This window comes from Armigeres subalbatus, unplaced genomic scaffold (assembly GCF_024139115.2).
Source record: "Armigeres subalbatus isolate Guangzhou_Male unplaced genomic scaffold, GZ_Asu_2 Contig378, whole genome shotgun sequence".
NCBI classification, from domain to species: Eukaryota; Metazoa; Arthropoda; class Insecta; order Diptera; family Culicidae; genus Armigeres; species Armigeres subalbatus.
The window spans coordinates 77300-99905 of NW_026943128.1; the positions used below are offsets into that span (position 1 = coordinate 77300).

A 22606-nucleotide genomic window follows, 5' to 3' on the forward strand; every position below is an offset into this window, starting at 1 on the left:
GCACAAGCCCAAGTCCTGGTGTTAGGTGGGACGCTAAACAGTCCTGACACGACGGCCTTCCGACGAGACAGGAGGTTTGCGCAGGCCCAATAGGCCGCCTTTAAAAACAACTATTATGAACGACATAGAAGATAATACGACTCGATACAATCGGCAACGACCTAGGCGACGAATAAAGGATCACGATTGGAAGCTTGGAACATGGAACTGCAAGTCGCTAGGCTTCGCAGGTTGCGATAGGATAATCTACGATGAATTACATCCCCGCAACTCCGATGTCGTAGCGCTGCAGGAAATCTGCTGGACAGGACAGAAAGTGTGGAAAAGCGGGCATCGAGCGGCTACCTTCTACCAAAGCTGTGGCACCACCAACGAGCTGGGAACCGGCTTCATAGTGCTGGGAAAGATGCGCCAACGCGTGATTGGGTGGCAGCCAATCAACGCAAGGATGTGCAAGCTGAGGATAAAAGGCCGTTTCTTCAACTATAGCATCATCAACGTGCACTGCCCACACGAAAGGAGATCGACGACGAGAAAGAAACGTTCTATGCGCAGCTGGAGCAGACATACGATGGATGCCCACTGAGGGACGTAAAAATCGTCATCGGTGACATGAACGCTCATGTAAGAAGGAGGAAATGTATAGACCGGTCATCGGACCGGATAGTCTGCATACCGTATCGAACGACAACGGCCAACGATGCATAAACTTTGCAGCCTCCCGCGGAATGGTAGTCCGAAGCACTTTCTTCCCTCGTAAGAATATCCACAAGGCCACATGGAAATCACCTAATCAAGTAACGGAAAACCAAATCGACCACGTTCTAATCGACGGTAAATTCTTCTCCGACATCACGAACGTACGCACTTACCGCAGTGCGAATATTGAATCCGACCACTACCTCGTCGCAGTATGTCTGCGCTCAAAACTCTCGACGGTGATCAACACGCGTCGGAGTCGTCCGCCGCGGCTTAACATTGGGCGGCTACAAGACGGTAGACTAGCCCAAGACTACGCGCAGCAGCTGGAAGTGGCTCTCCCAACGGAAGAGCAGCTGGGCGCAGCATCTCTTGAATATGGCTGGAGAGATATTCGATCCGCCATTGGAGCACCGCAACCGCTGCACTAGGCACGGTGGCTCCGGATCAGAGAAACGACTGGTATGACGGCGAATGTGAGCAGTTAGTTGAGGAGAAGAATGCAGCATGGGCGAGATTGCTGCAACACCGCACGAGGGCGAACGAGGCACGATACAAACGGGCGCGGAACAGACAAAACTCGATTTTCCGGAGGAAAAAGCGCCAGCAGGAAGATCGAGACCGTGAAGAGACGGAGGAACTGTACCGCGCTAATAACGCACGAAAGTTCTATGAGAAGTTGAACCGTTCACGTAAGGGCCACGTGCCACAGACCGATATGTGTAAGGACAAAAACGGGAACCTTCTTACGAACGAGCGTGAGGTGATCCAAAGGTGGCGGCAGCACTACGAAGAGCACCTGAATGGCGATATGGCAGACAACGGCGGCGGTATGGTAATGAACCTAGGAGCACGCGCGCAGGACATGCGACTTCCGGCTCCGAATCTCCAGGAAATCCAGGAGGAGATCGGCCGGCTGAAAAACAACAAAGCCCCTGGAGTTGACCAACTACCAGGAGAGCTGTTTAAACACGGTGGTGAAGCACTGGCTAGAGCGCTGCACTGGGTGATTACCAAGGTTTGGGAGGATGAGGTTCTGCCGCAGGAGTGGATGAAAGGTGTCGTGTGTCCCAACTACAAAATGGATTGTAGCAACTACCACGCAATCTCATTGAAGAACGCCGCCTACAAGGTACTCTCCCAAACTTTATGCCGTCGACTAACACCAATTGCAAGAGAGTTCGTGGGGCAGTACCAGGCGGGATTTATGGGTGAACGCTCTACCACAGACCAGGTGTTCGCCATACGTCAGGTATTGCAGAAATGCCGCGAATACAACGTGCCCACACATCATCTATTTATCGACTTCAAAGCCGCATATGATACAATCGATCGGGACCAGCTATGGCAGCTAATGCACGAAAACGGATTTCCGGATAAACTGATACGGTTGATCAAGGCGACGATGGAACGGGTGATGTGCGTAGTTCGAGTTTCAGGGGCATTCTCGAGTCCCTTCGAAACCCGTAGAGGGTTACGGCAAGGTGATGGTCTTTCGTGTCTGCTATTCAACATCGCTTTGGCAGGGGTAATACGAAGGGCGGGGTTTGACACGAGTGGAACGATTTTCACGAAGTCCGTCCAGTTATTTGGTTTCGCTGACGACATTGATATCATGGCACGTAACTTTGAAAGGATGGAGGAAGCCTACATCAGACTGAAAAGCGAAGCTAAACGGATTGGACTAGTCATCAACACGTCGAAGACGAAGTACATGATAGAAAGAGGCTCAAGAGAGGTCAATGTGAGCCACCCACCACGAGTTTGTATCGGTGGTGACGAAATCGAGGTGGTTGAAGAATTCGTGTACTTGGGCTCACTGGTGACCGCCGATAACGATACCAGCAGAGAAATGCGGAGACGCATAGTGGCTGGAAATCGTACGTACTTTGGACTCCGTAAGACGCTCCGATCGAATAGAGTTCGTCGCCGTACCAAACTGACTATCTACAAAACGCTTATAAGACCGGTAGTTCTCTACGGACACGAGACCTGGGCGATGCTCGTGGAGGACCAACGCGCACTGGGAGTTTTCGAAAGGAAAGTGTTGCGTACCATCTATGGTGGGTTGCAGATGGCGGACGGTACGTGGAGGAGGCGAATGAACCACGAGTTGCATCAGCTGTTGGGAGAACCATCCATCGTTCACACCGCGAAAATCGGAAGACTGCGGTGGGCCGGGCACGTAGCCAGAATGTCGGACAGTAATCCGGTGAAAATGGTTCTCGACAACGATCCGACGGGAACAAGAAGGCGAGGTGCACAGCGGGCAAGGTGGATCGATCAGGTGGAGGACGACTTGCGGACCCTCCGCAGACTGCGTGGTTGGCGAAGTGCAGCCATGAACCGAGCTGAATGGAGAAGTCTTTTATGTGCAGCACAGGCCACTCCGGCCTTAGTCTGATGATAAATAAATAAATAGCCTATAGCTATAATTACAAGCCTATGTTTTCAACGGTTTGCCATAGTGCTATAATATAAGCCACATTTTTAACATAGTTGTTGAACTGGCTGTCCTGTCCTGTCGCAAGGTGTAATACCATCAACGAAGATCCAGCTTATACTGTGGACATTGTAAATTGATTGGTTTGAACATGCCGCATGAGTGCCAAAATCTTGTTTTTATTTTAGAGGTTTTCACCCCTGGGCTGGCTCACCTCTTTGGTGCTAAAATTCATATGACCATGTTCGTATTCAAAAGGAAAATCCACTAACTCACTCATGGGTCTTGAGCACCCCTGTTTGAGACGCGTTGCGTTGCGTTGCGTTGCGTTGTAACGGAGTATTTCGTAGATTGCATACTGATAGTTGTCATGTACATTCTTTACCTTTCTTACCCCAATTGCTTATGGACTTCCATTTGGGATTCAATGGAAATCCAATTGGGGGTCCAAAATGATAAAACATGAAAGCTATCATTGCCGGCCACGCCCATCTTCTCCGTTACTAGGAAAGGGAAGGAATGATGATATGACATCTACTTAACGAGAGGCCAGCGACTCACCGACGCCCTCATAGATGTCAAGGAATTGGATGGTGGGTAGGGTATGTGGTTTAGGAGTATCATTATAAGCAAATGATAGACAATTTGTGGAAATACGTTGGGAGTGACTATGCTAAGAAATTTATGTCACTCCATTATCCTTGCCGATGATTTTCCTCGGATGGGGCGAAGGTATTAGCCTTGCCCTGGCTAATAGCCTAGGTTTAAGCGCCTTTGCTCGCTCTCTGAAACGAAAAAAGAGCAAAAAGAAATTAAATTCCCCTTCCCCCCTGATCTGATAATGATTTTGATCAACAAATGGAAAATATTTATATAAATTCATGGATAATATTCAAATAAGTGGTAATTTTGAGAATAATGAACGATGAGAAAGATGAAAACTTACAGGAAATGCTGTCAAATCTTATCATATTCCTGAGTAACAACTAAATTGTTTTCTAGAACTGTCTGTATTTCGGGGCAACAGTGAAATGAATAGATTGCAGAATTCCCTTGGTTGCAGTGAAATGAATCACAAACACATTTTGTAATAGTATGAACGATATAAGGCGCTACTTCGCGCCAACCGGAATAAGGGAACCGCGGTCTATGTATATGCTATCTAAATGGAACATTCTTACCGGTTTTCTCCTAATTCATTCCGAATATAATACGGGTAGGTAGTTCAGTCCAGATTCGAAACCAAAAGCTCCTTCGTCACAAAAACACTATAACATCACTACACTTTAGTTTTCTTCCGCGGATTTCCATCTTTGAAATTCGCATAACAACGTGTTTTTCGTCTTGAGCACCCCTGTTTGAGACGCCCAAAAAATAGAGGCCCTTTTTGGTATCGATTATGGGAATTATAGGCTAAAGATCTCCGAAACAAACCATTTAGTTCGTACTATACTGCCTATGAAGTAGTGTTTTACTGTTAATTGATAGGCGTTTGATATTTAAAATGGAGAAATATCTATTCAGCAAAGCTTCTACGATTCTCCACCCATTCTTTCAAAGTAGCAAAGGAGGTTAAAAGCCTCAAAAATGTACTAATAAGCTAGTTGTACTAATATGCTAGTCGTGGAATTTATTACCTGGGTTACCCGAATTTAAAAAGTAAAAACAAAAAAGACACTGCATCATATGCAAACTGATTATTGTGTGCGCCATTCTTGGCTGACATAAAAGCAGTATAAAAACAGTAGCCAGCTCTCTGTTTGGCGTGGAGAATTTCAACCCCCTTGAGATTGGTGCACTTTGAAGAGCTTGAGACGTAACACACTCTGAGAATCGCTTGACTTTGAACTGTTTTTGACGATCAACGATCGGGCCCTGAACAGTGATATTCGGCTGTAGCCCGCACGATCGATTATTGTAGAGAAAATTCCAGTAGCGTAGCGGCCAATTTAGTCACGGATTGTTGAAAATGTACACATTCAATTGTTTGGTTAATGATCTCTGCGCTGTTGCGGCCGATTTTTCGGCCTTTCGCTTCGGCAGCCTCGCCAGCATCAGCAGTAGCACCGTTGCTGATCCCCTTCGCTGAGCGTGATTAGAGTTGATGAATCTCTCGCCACGCCACGCCGCCACCTCTCGGCTTTCAAATGTGTTTCGAAACAGTTTGATTCATAAAAGCCGATCACAATAGCAGCTTCCAATCAGGTAGCATGATCCGGCATGATTCGCCTGAAATTCGGATCGATTTCAGGCTCCCGCATCGAACGCCCCCTCGATCCGCTGGTCGGCAGCTCCAAAGCATGGCCCCCACATTCCAATATCCGAGAATCTATCAATGAATGAAAGATCGCCGCCATCAAGTAACATTCCTGCCACGGCCAAAAACCATCGCGGAAAGGAGGAAATTAATCCGATTAAATATTTGTTTGCTATTAAGTGCTAGTTTGTAGCTGATATCAAAACATCAAACTAGAAACATCACACGGCGCGGCGCGGCAGCTACTCGGTTCGTCGCCTATATGCTTGAATACACAAATCACACAAGTTCTTCGTCTGTGTCACCCATAGGTCGTCGGATATAAATAAATCGTAAGCGACGTGTGTCCATCACCGTCCAAGTGTCACTTTGACACTACTACCGCCGGCTGTCAGTAGACGGCTTCGGCGGGCGGCGTGGTGTCCACTTTACTATCATCCATCCAACCGGTCGGCAGCTCCTCGCTCGCGGTGTGGATGAAAAACAAAATAGCTCTGCCATCATCTGCGTACCCAGCGGATCCAACAACAACGGGCGGACTGGGGCTTGATGTTGATGAATTGAAGAAAATAATAAGAATCAAGAAGCCATCAACTTTGGAACAGATTATTGCTCACTTGTCCTTACCACCTCTCTCTCTATCTCTCTCTCCCTTTTGTTATCTTGTTCTAGACCGATCCAAGCGCGGGCTATAGCAGCGCGGACGGCGGCCTCCACAGACAGCCAGGCGCAGATTACCGATGTCGTGAGGTAATTTTTTGATGATTATTTTTCTTCCTTTGTACTACACCACGGCACGGAGTAGCACAATCACGAACAAGGGCTTTTGAATGAAATATTTAGGCATTCGAAAAATGATACGTTGTTTGATAAGTTGATCCGGCCTTTGATATTACGCCGAGTTCTAAGCCAATCCAAGTTCCAAATTAATGCTTGTTTTTTGTATCGATGAAAATATAACCGATAATATAATGTAATGGAAATTGCAGTACATTTACCCTAAAATTTATTACATTTTTTATTTTCTTTGTTTTAATTTTCAAAAACAAACTTGTTGTGTTTTTAGGAGCATGCAAAAATTTAAGATTTTCCATATCAAAACATTGGAATGAAGCCTTTTAGTACAATTTTGTTGGACGAGAAATACAAAACACTAGGACTTTATTCGCCTAGTGGCGGTTTTGTCTTTCTCGTAATAAAGAAATAACGCAAAATGAACAATTTCAAAACCCCTCCCAACATGTTCTTAAGCATCTGAAAGATTAATTTATACGCTCCCCACAGCCCCTTTTCAAGTAAACGTTCTCTAAGCCACGACAGGAATCCGTGTAGTTCGATTGATAGTTTTCGTATTATCTGTTGAAAGCACTATTCAATTGTTTTTTTAATACAAATAATTTTCTTAGAATTGATTAATGTTAACTATAATGTATTTTGAATATGTTTCGGAACAACTAGGATAACGCCATCCAAGTACTGAAGCTATAGAAGTAACTGCTTCATTAACCATTGATCACGATAATCCCGTTTAATCCCTCGCGATTACCCCTTAGCTCCGTATTCAAAACCACAGAAACAACGAGAAATCGTTAAATTTAACAACCTCAATCGTCGACCACACTGCCGCGTGCTTTGTTGTGATCGTTCCGCCACCGCCGAACACGCGGTGCCAGCCCAAAGCTCATTCGTGTCCACGTACGGCACGCACCGAACCGTTTCGCCCCCAAGGAAGGACCGCAAACACTTTCCACGATCCACGATCGCCGGCGCAGGATCGGAACCTCGCTGAGCACCGAGAACAAAAGCAAAACCAGCGAAGAAAGCAAAATCTGCATAACATGCCTGTAACTTTAATATCAAAAGTCGGATCAAGATCAATTTTGAGATTATATTTGCCTTGGCGTGGTCATCAGCGAGTTCCCTTCCGCTGTACTTCACTCCGCCGAACCGGTGTGGTGTCTCGGAAAAATTCCTCCATTGGACGTATAGAACGTGTGCCTGCCGGATCAAAGCGAAGGAAACCTTTTCGATTTTGAAGGCATCGCCGTAGCTGTTGTTGTTATTGCCGTTGCGAGGGTAGGCAACCGATGAGTGCCGGTTCCTTTGGCACCTTCTTCCTTTGGGCAGTTTGCGGCGCGCTTTTGGGTGCCTTCTCAGGCAGGAAATTCGAAACAGAAGAACGGAAGAAGAAAATATATTAATAAATTTTTAAAACAAGTCACTTATGAACTGTGCCTTGCTCGACTGCCGCATTCCGTCATCGGAGGGTATGTCGATAAAATAAACTGTTCGATGGGAATATCACAGCTTCGAGCGAGCCCATACAAGGTGGCCGGAAATAAGATGGTTTTCTGCTAAAAACCACTCCAATAGAAAATAAAAATAAAAAGTCCGAACATTAGAATAGCAATTGCGGAAATAATATTCACGAATCAAAAATGACCTCCACAGCCCACTGCGAGTTGTGGGCTCGCCTAGGATGTGATGGGGTTTGACAATGGACTCTGTTGAACTTCTCTTAAAAGCAGATTTGAACGCTCAGGTTGGCTATGAGGAGGAGTTTAGACCGCCTATTGGAAAGTTCAGCGCTCACTGGCTTGCGATCGAAAACTGCCAACGAATAATTGATTTCGCCACTTTCAAGAGAATGGTCATTCGTAGCAGCTACTGAGCTACTTCAGTCTTCCGTATCGGTACACCTGCACTCAACCAGCGATTTTTTAATATTTCTGTATAAGAACCTACCACAACCTGTATAAGAAGAACTAGCCAAATATTGTAAGAAAAGCCTGCAAAATTGTAAGGTCTCATACAATATTTTTACACGAATCTATCTTTTTCTCATATGTCCAGCTATAACACACTTTTTGGTAGGTTTTCATACATAGTTGAGAGAAAATCTAACAATCACCGGTTTGGTGTAGAGATCTTCACTTCGGAACTTCCCCGAAATCAACGTTGTCAGGGCCTATCGTGGCACTAACATCGACTCTGACCAATATTATGTATTATTTGCTCAGACTAAGGTCGTCGTGATTCATTCGCTTCCTCCACGTACCGTCCGCCATATGCACCCACCATTTTTTTTTATTTTAACCACTGCGATCATTAAGTTGATCTATTGTGGTTAATAATGCATCTACTTGTTAATATTGCATCTACTCAGATCAGCGAGTTACCATGTGGGGTTACCGCTATTGTCTCCTGATGCAAAGTACCCCAATCTGGTATTACCGTTTCAATAAACTTTACTACCATATTGGGGTTTGCTGTCCAGATATCGGTAGGACTTAATATGCCCTTCTCAAAGTACTTCTTTCTTCGCAGGAATAGTGCTGAACAATCGCACAGCAGATGTTGAGAGGTTTCAATCTCACAGTCACAAAAGCGACAGATATCAGTTTGACTTCTGTTTATCTTTTTCAAATGATATCTGGCCGGACAATGACCTGTGAGCAGACCAATAACTATTTTCAAAGAAGTTTTTTTTTCAGATTTAGCAATTTATTTGAAATTTTCTTGTTTGGAGTGATGAACTGTTTAGATTGTCTTAAGGCCTTTGTAGCGATCCAACTCGACTGTATCGTCTCATCCTCCCATTTATTAATCTCCATTTGTATAACACATTTAGAAACTCCGCAAAAAGGTTCGGGTCCTATGAACTGGACCATAGATGGTACGCAGAAAACTCCAAGTGCGCGTTGGTCCTCCATGAGCATCGTCCAGGTCTCGTGTTCGTAGATGGCAACCGGTCTAATGACCGTTTTGTAGATATAGTCAGTTTGGTACGCTGGCGAACACTTTTAGATTGGAGCGAACTCTACTGGTATCATTTTCGGCAGTCGCCAGTGAGCCCAAGTACACGAATTATTCGACCATCTCGATTTCATCACCACCGAAAAGGGGAAGAATCGTTTGGCCGAAACCCATTCGGCCGAAAGCCATTTGGGCGAATGCCACTAAGCCAAAACCCATCTGGCCGAAAGGGTCATTTGGCCGAAGGGGTCATTTGGCCGAAAGGGTCATTTGGCCGAAAGGGTCATTAGGCCGAAAAGGTTATTTGGCCGAATAGGACATTTGGCCGAATAGGTCATTTGAAAAGAGAGAAATTAGGAATGAGAATAGAGGTGTCTCACTTCCCACTCTTAATTTTTCTCTTCACACTGTAAAAAGTGAGAAGCGCGAAATGAGTAGTGAGACATCTCACTACCCACTTCGCACCTAATGGTCTGTTCTGCCAAATGGTATATTCAGCCAAGCAACTTTCGGCCTAGTGACATTCGGCCAAATGGCTTTCGAGCGAATGGGTTTCGGACAAACGACCCTTCCTTCACCGATACAAACTCGTGGTGGGTGGTTCACGTTGTTTTCTCTTGAACGTCTGACTATCGGGAAATAGACGTTTAACCAAAAACCATTCGGCCGAATGCCACTAGGCCGAAAGTTGTTTGGCTGAACAGACTATTACGTCGAATGAGGGTTCACTCACTTCGTCAGTAGATGGGAGAGACTAGCGCGGGGGTGAAAAATTCATTTTCAGTGCAAAACACAAACAAACTCGGTGGCTGCCCCAAATAAAAATCCAAGATGGCTGAATCATGAAATTGGCATACTGCTACACTGCCGCTAACCGCAAGTCGGGCACATCTGTATATGGAGGCCCATATACAGATGTGCTCGACTTGCGGTTAGCGGCAGTACACCTGTTTATATTCACCTTGGTCGAAAGGGTAATTTGGCCCTCCTTAGCCGTGCGGTAAGACGCGCGGCTACAAAGCAAGACCATGCTGAAGGTGGCTGGGTTCGATTCCAGGTGCCGGTCTAGACAATTTTCGGGTTGGAAATTGTCTCGACTTCCCTGGGCATAAAAGTATCATCGTTCTAGCCTCATGATATACGAATGCAAAAATGGTAACCTGACTTAGAAACCTCGCAGTTAATAACCGTTGAATTCCTTAGTGAACACCAAGCTGCGAGGCGGCTTTGTCCCAGTGTGGGATGTAATTCCAATAAGAAGAAGTAATTTGGCCGAATGAGTCATTTGGTGGAATAGGTTATTTGGCCGAACAGTTTTTTTAAGCTTTATTAATGTGTTTTTTTAATTCTAGGATTAAGTTCAACACAGGGTGAATAGGTTATTTGGTCGAATAGGTCATTTGGCCGAACAGGTCGTATGGCCAAACAAGTTATTTGGCTGAACAAGTCATTCGGCCGAACATGTGATTTGACCACATAGGTCATACTTCTCTCTTCTCAACCATCATTTCTCACTTCTTTTCTTTCTTCGCTTTTTCCACTTTCACAGTTAGAAGTGATGAGTGAGAAATGAGGAATGAGAAGTGAGAAGTGAGACGCCAAACTTCTTATTCCTCGTTTCTCACTACTCACTTGTCACTGTGAAAAGTGAGTAGTGCAAAATAATAAGTGAGACGTCTCACTACTCAATTCGCACTTCTCACATTTTAAAGTGAATAGTGAGAAGTGAGGCGCCTTTTTTCTCACTTCGCACTAACTGTGGAAAGTGAAAAGTTCTAAGTGAGCTGTGAGACAACTTACTATTCACTTTGCATCTCTTACTTTTCACAGTAACCAGTGAAAAATTAGTAGTGCAAGGTGCGAAGTAAGATGTCTCAACTCACTTCTCACTTATAATGTTTCACTTCTTACTTCTCACTGTGAAAAGTGAGAAATGCGAAGTGATTAGTGAGACGTCTCACTTCGCACTATTAATTTTTCACAGTGAAAAGTGAGAAGAGAGAAATGAGAAGTGAGACGTCTCACCTCTCACTTCTTTCTAATCATTTCTCACTTCTCACTGCGAAAAGTCAGTAGTGAGAAGTGAGAAAAAATAATATCTCACTTCTCACTTCTTACCGTGAAAAGTGAGTGGTGCAAAATGAGAAGTGAGCCGACTCACTGCTAACTTCTAATTTCTCACTATTTACAGTGAAAAGTGAGAAATTATTAGTACGGAGAAGTCTCACTTCTCACTCCTCATTTCTCACTTCTCACTGTAAAAAGTGAGAAGTGTGAAGTGAGTAGTGAGACGTCTTACTTCGCACTACTTTTTTTTACAGTGGGATGTGAGGAGTGAGTAATGTGAATTGAGAAGTGAAACGTCTACTCACTATTCTCAGTTATAAGTGAGAACTGATTAGTGAGAAATGAGACGTCTCACTTCCCACTAATCATTTCTCACTTTTCATTGAGGAAAGTGGAAAAGGCGAAGTAAGAAGGGAGATGTCTCTCTTGCATTTTTGCAGTGAGAAGTGAGAAATGATGATTGAGCAGTGAGACATCATAACACCTATTTAGCCAAATACAGTCCCTTCCCGATTTTGGCAACACGACCGGATTTTAATGTTGCCAAAATGGGGATATTGCCAAAAACGGGAAAAAATTTCATACAAAATCTCAATTTTTTTTTTGCATGATTGAAGCTAAATACTTAGAATATGTACTACAAAGTATGTGGAGTGTGTTTGAATGATGCACGTGCATAATATTTGACATTTTTGCTATATTATTCATAACTCGGAGATTGTAGTTCAAACAAAACTGAAACAAACTCAAGAATGATAATTAAATGATAATGTAACTAATTAGCCAATTTCATAATACAAATTCAATAATAAATAATATTTGAAATTAACAATAGCGTCGGCCACGTCCTATCAAAAATTTGTGGTTATAAAAAAACGTTTCTAATGTAGTCCATTGAAATGCTGACTTCAATCTGACATCTCATATAAATTTCAGTCCACCAAAAATGCTTGTTTTTATCATAATTCACTATATAAATCAAACAGCGATCCGACGGATACAAGATGACTAAATGTGCTACAAATTTTGAATTCTTATATAATGGATTTTGGTGGAGGCAAACTTTCTTGTGGTCGGTGTGATTAAGAGAAAAGTTCTGTGCACAATTTTCGCTGACATTATGGAAAAAATAAACGCAAGTCATTAGACGTTCCATTGTTTTAGAAAATGGTAACGGAAATCTGCATTCTGCACATTGGTCAAGCGACTCACTAAAACCAAATCCATTTACACTAGTCGGTTACCTAGGACTCAACCCAGGAATATTTCAGGCGGCAATGATTGATCCATGAGCACAATATGCACTTCGCACTACGCGTGACAGTGTGGTCAAGTGGAAGCTGGAAGACCATTTGCAGCATGCCACCTCTGACACTCGACAGCATTCAACCTACGGACAAACTGATGCTCGTTGCAGGTCATCGCACTCCAGTTCTCCATGCACTACTTTCATTATTATAAATTTGAAAAGATGGAAGAATCCTACATCATACGATAACGATACCAGCAGACAAATTCGAAGACGTGGCAGGAAAGCGTAAGTAATTTGGACTCCAAAAAACACTCCGATCGAATAGAGTTCGCCGCCGTACCGAACAGACTCCCTTATTAAACCGGTGGCGGTAGTCCTCCTTGGACACGAGATCTAGACAATGCTTGTGGAGGACCAACGCGCACTTGGAGTAAAAATGGTTCTCTACAACGATCCGACAGACACAAGAAGGGGAGGTGTGCAGCGATCAAGGTGGATCGATCATATGGAAGACGATTTACGGACCCTCTTTAGACTGCGTGACTGGTGACGTACAGCAGTGGACGGAGACGACTGTTATGTACCGCAGAGACCCCTCCGGCCTTAGACTGAATAAATAATAATAAAACCACATGTGACGCATACTCGCCAATCGAAGCAGCTAGAATTACATCAGCGATCTCATGGGAACTTCACAGGAGGTACTCCACTTCTGATACTTCGCCATCACAAACAGAACACTCGAGAGCAGGCATTAAAAGTGTGAGTGAGCATTGTGAGCATTGGTCTATTGCAATCTATGCTACATCCATAGCCAATGAAGTAAACTGCCTCACTCAGATGGATGCCAAACAACGAGTAGGACGCTGTGATAAACCATGAGCAACACCGTCTAACAAGCCAAGCCGTGGTGGGGTATCCATGTTAGCAACGATTTGCGCATTAGTACCTCGCTCTTCTTTCGAGGTGATAAGATAGGCGAGAGAAAGTATCAACGCCTCCCATTCAGTGTGCTAGACTTCCAGACCCTAAAGGTCTTCATTTTTAGAATGCTTAAATGGCTTCTTCTATCAGCACACCGCAACGACGCTCATTGTTGTGTTACCAAGTGATTCGCTTCACTCAATAGGCTTTTATTGGTGAGCGTTGAGGATCATCAAACGGTAAATCATCGAACGTTCAATTCAAAGATCTTAGGAAGCTCATAACTTGCCCCGCGGAAGAGCATTAAGTTGGCTTAGATTAACCCCATTTTTCTCATGATTTGATTTTTTTCAATGCCTGCTTAAGAGCCTTACGATTACATGTTACCAAACTCTTACCATTACTGTTGAACTGTTGGCAAACATGCTGGAATCAAAAGGCTCGTTATGCAATAGACACATCAGGAAACTGGAACAGCCAACAGTGTTCTGATATTAATCGCTTGACAAATTTGCGTAAATTTTAAGCAATAAGACTCTTTGAAATAAAATGGTTGGTATCTATACGGGAATGCAACAGAAAGACGGATAAAATGATAAAATGACAGTTTCTCGGCTGATACCAGAAAAGAGGCGCATAATTAGCAAAAAGACTTGATGGCTATTAAGGGTATGCGATAAAACACTTTTTCCTAACGAAACGAAACGAAACGAAATTTAAAATGTGTATGTTGATTCGAAACGAAACGAAACGAAATATAAATTATTTCCGCAACTTCGAAACGATACGAAATCAAGGTCCATTCAATTCGAAATTTTACGAAACGAAACGAAATTTTAATTTTTTTTTCCGCGGAATTTTCATTGAATTGATTTTAAAGTTTACAAAATTGGTTCACACGCAATCGAGATGTATATCTCCAAAATTGAAAATTTTGTGTGGAAAACTGCAAGTGGGTTTTTTATTATCCTGGTCATTGTAGTAACAAAATAAGCAGTCTGAGATAAATCGCCGCTTCTCCGTTTACAATTGGCGAAAAGGCAATACCCCAGCATTAGTGCAGTTCCTAATTTCATTTGATTATCATATTTAAGATGTGATTCCTTCTTTAGAAGTAGACATTTTGCCTAGACTTGTAGATATAATGTCTTCAATGAAAGCAAAAACCTGTCTAGGATCACTTAAAGTGGTATAATCCAATTGTAGATATGATTCAATTTTTGAAATGAAGTCTGCGTCTGGAATGGGACAAAGAAATATGATATCCATTCGTAACCAGTTTGTTTGGTATTAGACAAATATGAATGTAATTTTTTTGATAAATAGTATCCATCTTTCTGAAAATTGTCTAATATGTTAAATAGTCCCTTTTATGAACACAGCAAGAAATTTTGAAACTTCCACGACGTGTAAATTTTCAGCTTACCGCATCAAACGAATTAACAATCGATATTCAATTAAATTTGACTGAATTTTACAAGCAAGCACAGTTTAAATTTATTTCGATTTAAAAGTATAGTGAGATCGATTGAATGTTACGTTTATTTGCATGTTCCAAATATGTGCATGAAAATACATTTAAAATCACAAAATATTTTGATCTGTAAAAATTAATTACAGTATACCCCCGCTGATCCGACAAATGTATGGCCGGACCACAGATAACAGATATTGAGGCTGGCATCCGATACGTGTGTAAACATCCGCAACCGTCAATTCTCGCTTAACTTTTCAAAAGGTCCTAAGTAACATTTTTTTCATGAATTAATTTGAATAGCGCAATCAACAGAACAACATGAAACCTTTTGATTGCAGTACTCAAATTAATTCATGAAAAAAATTTTACTTAGGACCTTTTGAAAAGTTGAGCGAGAATTCAATTGTATTTAAAATGGGGACCGCGTTTAGTAATCGATTGGAGATGGCGCAAGGATCATTGTTATTGAAAACGCAGCCTGGTTGTTAATCCGCTGCGTTTGTATGTACTGCCGGAATCAGTTGAGTAGATGGCAGGAGTGGGCCAATGTATATCAATTCAAAAGTTTACACAGGATTTTCAATTAAATTTGCTCTAGCCAAAATATCTGTTATCTGTGGCCGGACTAACGTGGTTTCTGTCGTCAATCCGACTGTCAAATCCGTATGAATGAACCAAAACAAAATCACAGCACAAATTAGAAAACTGACAGTATAATGTATTTAAATGGGTGTTGATTATTTTTATACCGGAAAATTCCGAATTTGCGAGATCAGAACTAACGAGTCGTCCGATTAGCGAGGTCCGAATAAGCGGTGAGATACTGTATACAGAAAATCATTTCATTAGTAAATAATTCCAAATCCACGTTTTACAAAATTACCTTCTTTATGTAATACTTTTTCTATTCTTTAGCCACCAACAATAATTGGTATTCAGAGTTTTACTATTTCTGGGAAACTGTACATTCTGGCAAATTACGTTCTGGCAATTGGTCAATTCTGGCATATGGTCCATTCTGGGGAATGGGTTTCTGGTAAAAATCATTGTGGCAAATGCCATACAATCATTGGGCTAACTCAAAACCAGAAAATGATAGATAGTAGATAGAGAATTGTTAATAGCATACATTTGCTCGCTAGACAAATCCTCTAAACCTTTCTAAAATCCGCAAAATCGCAAAGTTTTTACGGCAGCAGTTTGCTAGGTATGAAGAAATAATGTTTTCTTTTTCATACAAAAACTTGTTACAAAAGGATATCACTTACTTCTAAATTCAACCTTTTTATATGAAGCTCAGAGAGTCGAACTCGACGAACCGAGTAATAGTCTGTTTGTCCTTGTATATGTATGTGTTTGTGCATATGAGGCATGTAAAAATCGTTGTCAAATTCATGAGTAATGGTATAAGCCGTTCACGCCCTTACAGTCAATTTGGGATTACGAGAGGGAAATTAGTTTGATAATTATAAGAGACCGAGGAATGCTCTGTATCTCAGTGAGCGCCACGGGAAAGGAATCTTTGGTTTGTTGAAAAGGTAATTCATGTTAAGCCTTGGTAAGCGACTAAATATTTATAGTAAACGAAGTTATTATGAAAACTCGAAGACGAAAACCGTGTTTCAAATCAATCTAACTTCGTTTAATCAATGTGCTTCCTTTAATAATAATGTTTTCATTGGGGCCTACTTAACTGTCAAGTGGTGCTTAGTGAACCGCCTAGAGCTGGTTTGAGACATAAGAGGTGAAGAAGTCGGCCGTTAATAAGAAAGAGGCGCTTTAAAAATAATTAACAAATTCCATAAGAATTCGCACCACGGCTTTGCCTCTTTGACAAAGTTGTACTGATCAGATTCGTATCTGATTACATTTATACTCTGAGCCTGACGTCTTGAATATTGAGGTAAAATAGTTAAAGATATTTTTCGTTTTCTGTTTAACATTTCTAACAAAACACTGAAGACGTTTTATAAATAAAAACTAAATACGTATTTGTCGACTCAGAATGGGATTATGCAGTAACCGTTAATATGAAAATTTGTATAAAATTAAGTTTTGAAAACAGCTTTATGATTTTGTTCAGCGGCGCAGCCAAAATTTTTGATAATACACTACCGTACGAGACAGTATGGTTTAAGTCTAAATTTGTTTCGAAATTCCGCGGAATTCCGTTAAGTTTCGTGAGAAGCTAATTTTTTCTAGCGAAATTTTTGTGATTTTACGAAACGAAACGAAATCAAGAAATCAGATTTCGCCACGCTCAAATTCCGCGAAATTCCGCGGAATTTCGTTTCGAACCACCTGAAACGAAATTTTTCGAAATACCGCATATGCTTAATGGCTATATAGCGCATTTAGAAAATCGAATGTTCTAATCACTAGCAATTAAACCTACTGGGGCTTGCTTGCTCCTGGTTCAGTAGTACCGTTTGCATTATGATGTAAACAGTGGGATTCGCTTAATAGGTGTTGTACTATATTCAACGGTGTGAGTCAGCTTGTCGACGACAAAATCAGTAAGAATGCCAAAAAATACGACATTCTACGTTGGGCTGGTTAGATTAGGGTAGTGTAAATAGAAACATGGTAAACGTAAATAAAAAGAGCAGAAAAGTTTCAATAGAAATTGTTTGCAATGAGCGGTGATACGAGTGGTAGTTCATTATTTCAGTGAAAGTGCCCACTATTCGTACAGAGCCCATAATACGCATGTAAACCTTAATGACATTCACTTTGGGTATTGTTTATCATATTACTCATTAATAAAAAGGTTTTAGCTTTAAAAGGTAATAAAAAAGTATTTTCGTGGTTGTTGCCAAAATCGGGAAGAAAATATTGCCAAAAACGGGTGTTGCCAAAATCGGGGGTAGACAAAAACGGGTGTTGCCAAAATCGGGATGGGACTGTAATATAGTTGGCCGAATGACCTATTTAGCCAAATTATGTTTTCAGCCGAATGACTTGTTCGGCCCATAATCTATTCGGCAACATGACATATTCGGCCAAATGACCTATTCGACTAGATTATTTATTCGGCCAAATGATCTATTCGGCCAAATGACCTATTCGGCCTATTCTCATTTCTGCAGTGAGAAGTGAGAAATCATGATTCAGTAGTGAGAGGTGAGACATCAAATTACCTATTGGGAAAAATAAATATATGACCGAATGACTTGTTCGGCAGAATAACCTATTCGGTCATATGACCTATTCAGCCATATGTCCCGTTTGACCAAATGACTTTCGACTAGATGGGTTTCGGTCCAATGGTTTGTTCGGCCTGGTGGCATTCAGTCAAAGGGGGTTTGGCTAAACGACCGTTTCCATTTGACGTGTGGATGACTAGTACAAACCGGTTAGCTTCGCTCTTCAGTCTTAAAAAATGGCTGCCTCCATCTTCTCAAAGTCACATACGTTCCATAATATCTATGTCGTCGGCGAAACCAAATAACTGAACGGACTTCGTGAAAATCTGACCTTCGTATTGCTCCTTTCAAAGTGATGTTGAATGACAGGCACGAAAGACCATTACCTTGCCGTAACCCTCTGCGGGTTTCGATGGGACTCGAGAATGCCCCTGAAACTCGAACAACGCACATCACCCGATCCATCGTCCACATGATTAAACGGATCAGTTTATCCGGAAATCCGTGTTCGTGTATTAGTTGCCATAGCTGGTCTCCATCGATCGTGTCGGTGGTCTGGCAGCGCTTCTTGCCGACGGGTGTTTGTATCACGCGATGGCAATAAAATTTATAATTAGTTGGTGTAAAAAGTGGAAAATATTATAGATTTATGTGGATCTTGCTTCCTTGTGTTAAATATATTTGGTGAAAAAGTGAATTACGAAAGAAAAACCGACTATTGAGAAGAAATTCTGAAAAGAAAAGTGACGATACATGCATAAAAAAATATCAACCTCAATACAACGAAGAGTGTTTGCTGTTGAAGTGTAGAAGCTTCCAGTTTTAATTTAACGAAAAAGCTCAGTAGTGGCCGAATATTAAAACGGATTAACATAATACCGGTGAGGATGTTCCATATTAATTATTATAACTATTATTATTAACAATTAAATCTACATCTTACATGCAATGCTTTTAATTTCTCCAATTAAAAATATTTATCTATTTACGTACAAACTGGAATTATCTTTTATTATTATTTGTATTTTTCATGATTGAGTAATTTTTTTTCTTGTAACGCTGCAGACTACCTATGTGTAAACGTTTCGTTAAAAGATTTTTGTCATATTCGTTAAAAGTTTTCCAAAAGTTCGTACTTCTGATTCCAACCACCAGGTGTATTGATGTTTTCATCATGTAGGTTTTGTGTTTACTTTGATACATTTGTTTGCATTCACGTCAAATTTTCGGTTTGCGGCGGTTAGTAGTCAGAAGGATGAGTCCTAGTTCAATGAATCGCCTGCTTTGAGCGTGATTGCAGCGGCGCACTGGGAGTTGACTTCCTGAGGTCAGTATGGCGGGGGGCATCTGGGGTGCGATTTCTCAAGATTGGGCACCTTTGTCGAAAGAATGTTTGGTGGCTGACACCTTCCTACATGACCGGTACCGGGTATTTTTTCATGAGAGGTTTCTAGTTTTGAGGGGACCCGCGTTGGATGTCTTTCGCCATACGGATTTCTGGTGGTTGACTCACGCGCGGATAGCCGGCGTGGGTTGGCCGCCGGAGGTTTGTGTGGCGGAGGACATCTGGCGCGGGTTTTCTCAAGATAGGGAACTTTTCATGAGGAACTATTTGGTGCCGATTATGAGGAATGGTGTCCGCTACTGCGCTTACCAAATATTTTTCCGATTGGGGTGTTTAGTCTTGGGAGGTCGAACCTTGGATGCCTTTCGCCATGCTGATTTCGGAGAGTTGGCTCCTGGTGTGCCGCTGTAGGCACGCTCGGGGCAGGCGATTCATTCATTAAATTTTTGCTCTGAAGTTTCTTGGGCAAAATTGCTTAATGTTTCCGGATGCTCCTGTATTATGGGGTTCGGTTGCAGTATGGTTCAGGTGCAATATGCAACCGTTCGCAGCTGTATATTGGCGCATTTCCTAAATTATAATTTTCAATGAGTCAAGTTTCAGATTTTGGTGGTGGCAGCAATGAGCTAGACTTTACTCGTAAAGTCTAGTTCCTTGGGTCAGCAGTTTTGTGCGTGCCTTTTGGGGCTGCCACCGTTATTTTTTCCTCAATGTTTTTATTCACGAATTGACAGTAAATCATTCGCGTTTTGCATACGAAAAAACCGTCTAAGACGTGCAACAAGACTCATGACATCGAACGAAAATCAACCGAGCTCCATTATCGTGCGCAAATAGTTGTGGATCTGAATCAACTGAATACATATTCCATAGGTTTTTATATAATTTGTATGCTCTTTTGCAAATATTTTCTCGTACATTATGAGGCAAAGTAAGACGATATATATTCCCATGCAGTTGAACAGCTACAGATACCATCGAGTAAGGTAAGGTTACGAGATAGTGTGGTAAACACAAATTCACACCGAAACAAATGACACATTAATATACAAAATTTCAAATAACAAAGAAAATAATATGTTTTATATCAACATACAATAACATCTATTTATTATATTCTTTAATATTTCAATATACTGAAACTCATATGACTATTGATGATTTAATAATTTACCACTTGATATATTGCTATGTACATAATAATTTCTTCAAATAATCTCACATGTTTTCAACTTTCTCTTATAGTTGCCTGGCTCTTGGAATCATCTAAGGTGTTACGTTATTAGTGTATAGTACTTTAAAGGCTATATATTTATTTAATTTATTTTAAATGCAACCATTATACAATACAACTATCTAAGCACATTCGTCGGACAGAAACTAAGTGACCACATAATAAATAGATTTTAGTCAAACAGTATGAGGACCAAATACATAGGTTCGTACAAATGGAAAAGTATGAATCACATCAACAACCTTGCTGTTATTTAGGTAGGCATTAAAAATTCGTGTTGTTGTCTCTCCTGTCCTAGATGGGAATCAAGCCCTTGAGATCACATAGACAGGCATCTAGATAACAAATTCATAGAAGTATGAGCACCAACTAACATATTAAACTATAGCTATGAAAATGCTTATATCATAATATATAATATATCATAAAAACTGAAACTGTATAGCACGAGTACTGAGTGGATCAAGCATTGGACTACACCACATCGGAACACATCTTACCCACGTACGAGGTACGCTGATTCCAAGGAAATAGGACTATCGAAACAGAGACAACGCGAGCTATATAATAAACAATATAATAACATAATTAAAATCTATATTCCATTTTTCAGGTAAAACGGTGTTTGTCATGTTGGTGATGTGTGGATTTCTAGCTTAACTTTTCGGCCTAAATATTTATATTTCCTTTTTCAGCTGAAACACGTGTCGCTAATGAAGTTTGTTTCACACCAAGAATCAATTTGCTCTCTTTTGATTTGCATACATTTCAACGTTTTTTTTCTTCTATACTTATTCCTAATATTTCCATACATTTTCTTAAATTACTTTCAGAAACATTGCGTGCTGACGAAGATTCTGAAGCAGCATCACATTACAAAGTCTAATATTTCTACAATTTATTATTTCAGAAATATGCTGAAGATTGCAAAATCAATGCAATTGTTTTGCCAAAATCTATTTTTTCATATTTCATTTAAGAACAAAACATCACCATTTACAATATCAATACCAATAAAAATATAATATCCACGCTTTTTTCGCCAAGAAAAGCATCCCTTAATAACCCATCCAAACTCCAACTCCAGATACCTATGAAGGTCGCGCGAGTTCTCCGCATCTTCTTAAGTAGGTATCTAATCAACACTTCCCACCCAAATCCCCACTGATCGTAAGGACCTGGCCAGGTGTTGAACAAAGGGATCGTTGAATGAAACACATGCCAAGCCCCAGGCTGTTTTTCTGGCGCATCTAACGTCCCTATCGACAGCCAACCCAGGATAGTGTGCGGTCAGATATGCTATGCTATGCTATGATATAGCTGGTCTCCATCGATCGTGTCATATGCGGCTTTGAAATCGATAAATAGATGATGTGTAGGTATGTTGTAAACAGTGGTGTAGCCAGAAAATTGGTCTGGGGGGGGGGGGGGGAGTTTCCGAACATTTTATTTTTCGAAAAAAAAAATTTCTTCTAAAAGTTTTGTCTGCCCAAAACCACCCCCAAAACCACCCCCGTGGCTACGCCACTGGTTGTAAATATTCGCGGCATATTGTAAATCAAAAATTTGTTCTTAAGAAAAAGTTTTGATTTTTCTTTGGAATAGACACTTAATATATTTGTTACAATTGGCTTGAATAAGCATATGCGGTATTTCGAAAAATTTCGTTTCAGGTGGTTCGAAACGAAATTCCGCGAAATTTCGCGGAATTTGAGCATGGCGAAATCTGATTTCTTGATTTCGTTTCGTTTCGTAAAATTACAAAAATTTCGCTAGAAAAAACTAGCTTCTAACGAAATTTAACGGAATTCCGCGAAATTTCGGAACAAATTTAAACTTAAACCATACTTTATATTATCAAAAATTTTGGCTGCACCGCTAAACAAAATCGTAAAGTTGTTTTCAAAACTTTTTGTTATACATTTTTTTCTATTAACGCTTACTACATAATTCCATTCTTAATCGACAAAGACGTATGTAGTTTTCTTCTATAAAACGTTTTCAGT

At 41.2% G+C, this 22606-nt stretch overlaps 1 protein-coding gene across 3 annotated transcripts in view; it reads left to right on the plus strand.

The window, feature by feature from the left end:
* Positions 1-22606, plus strand: part of LOC134204067 (protein gooseberry-neuro-like) — a 198474-nt gene that overhangs the window by 51261 nt on the left and 124607 nt on the right. For 2 of the 3 annotated variants that reach the window (XM_062678896.1, XM_062678897.1), the window contains exon 4: positions 6072-6149. The exons of the other annotated variant lie outside the window; for it this stretch is intronic. In XM_062678896.1, the coding sequence (XP_062534880.1) occupies positions 6072-6149 (78 nt within the window). The remainder of the gene's footprint in view (positions 1-6071; positions 6150-22606) is intronic. 3 annotated transcript variants of the gene reach the window in all.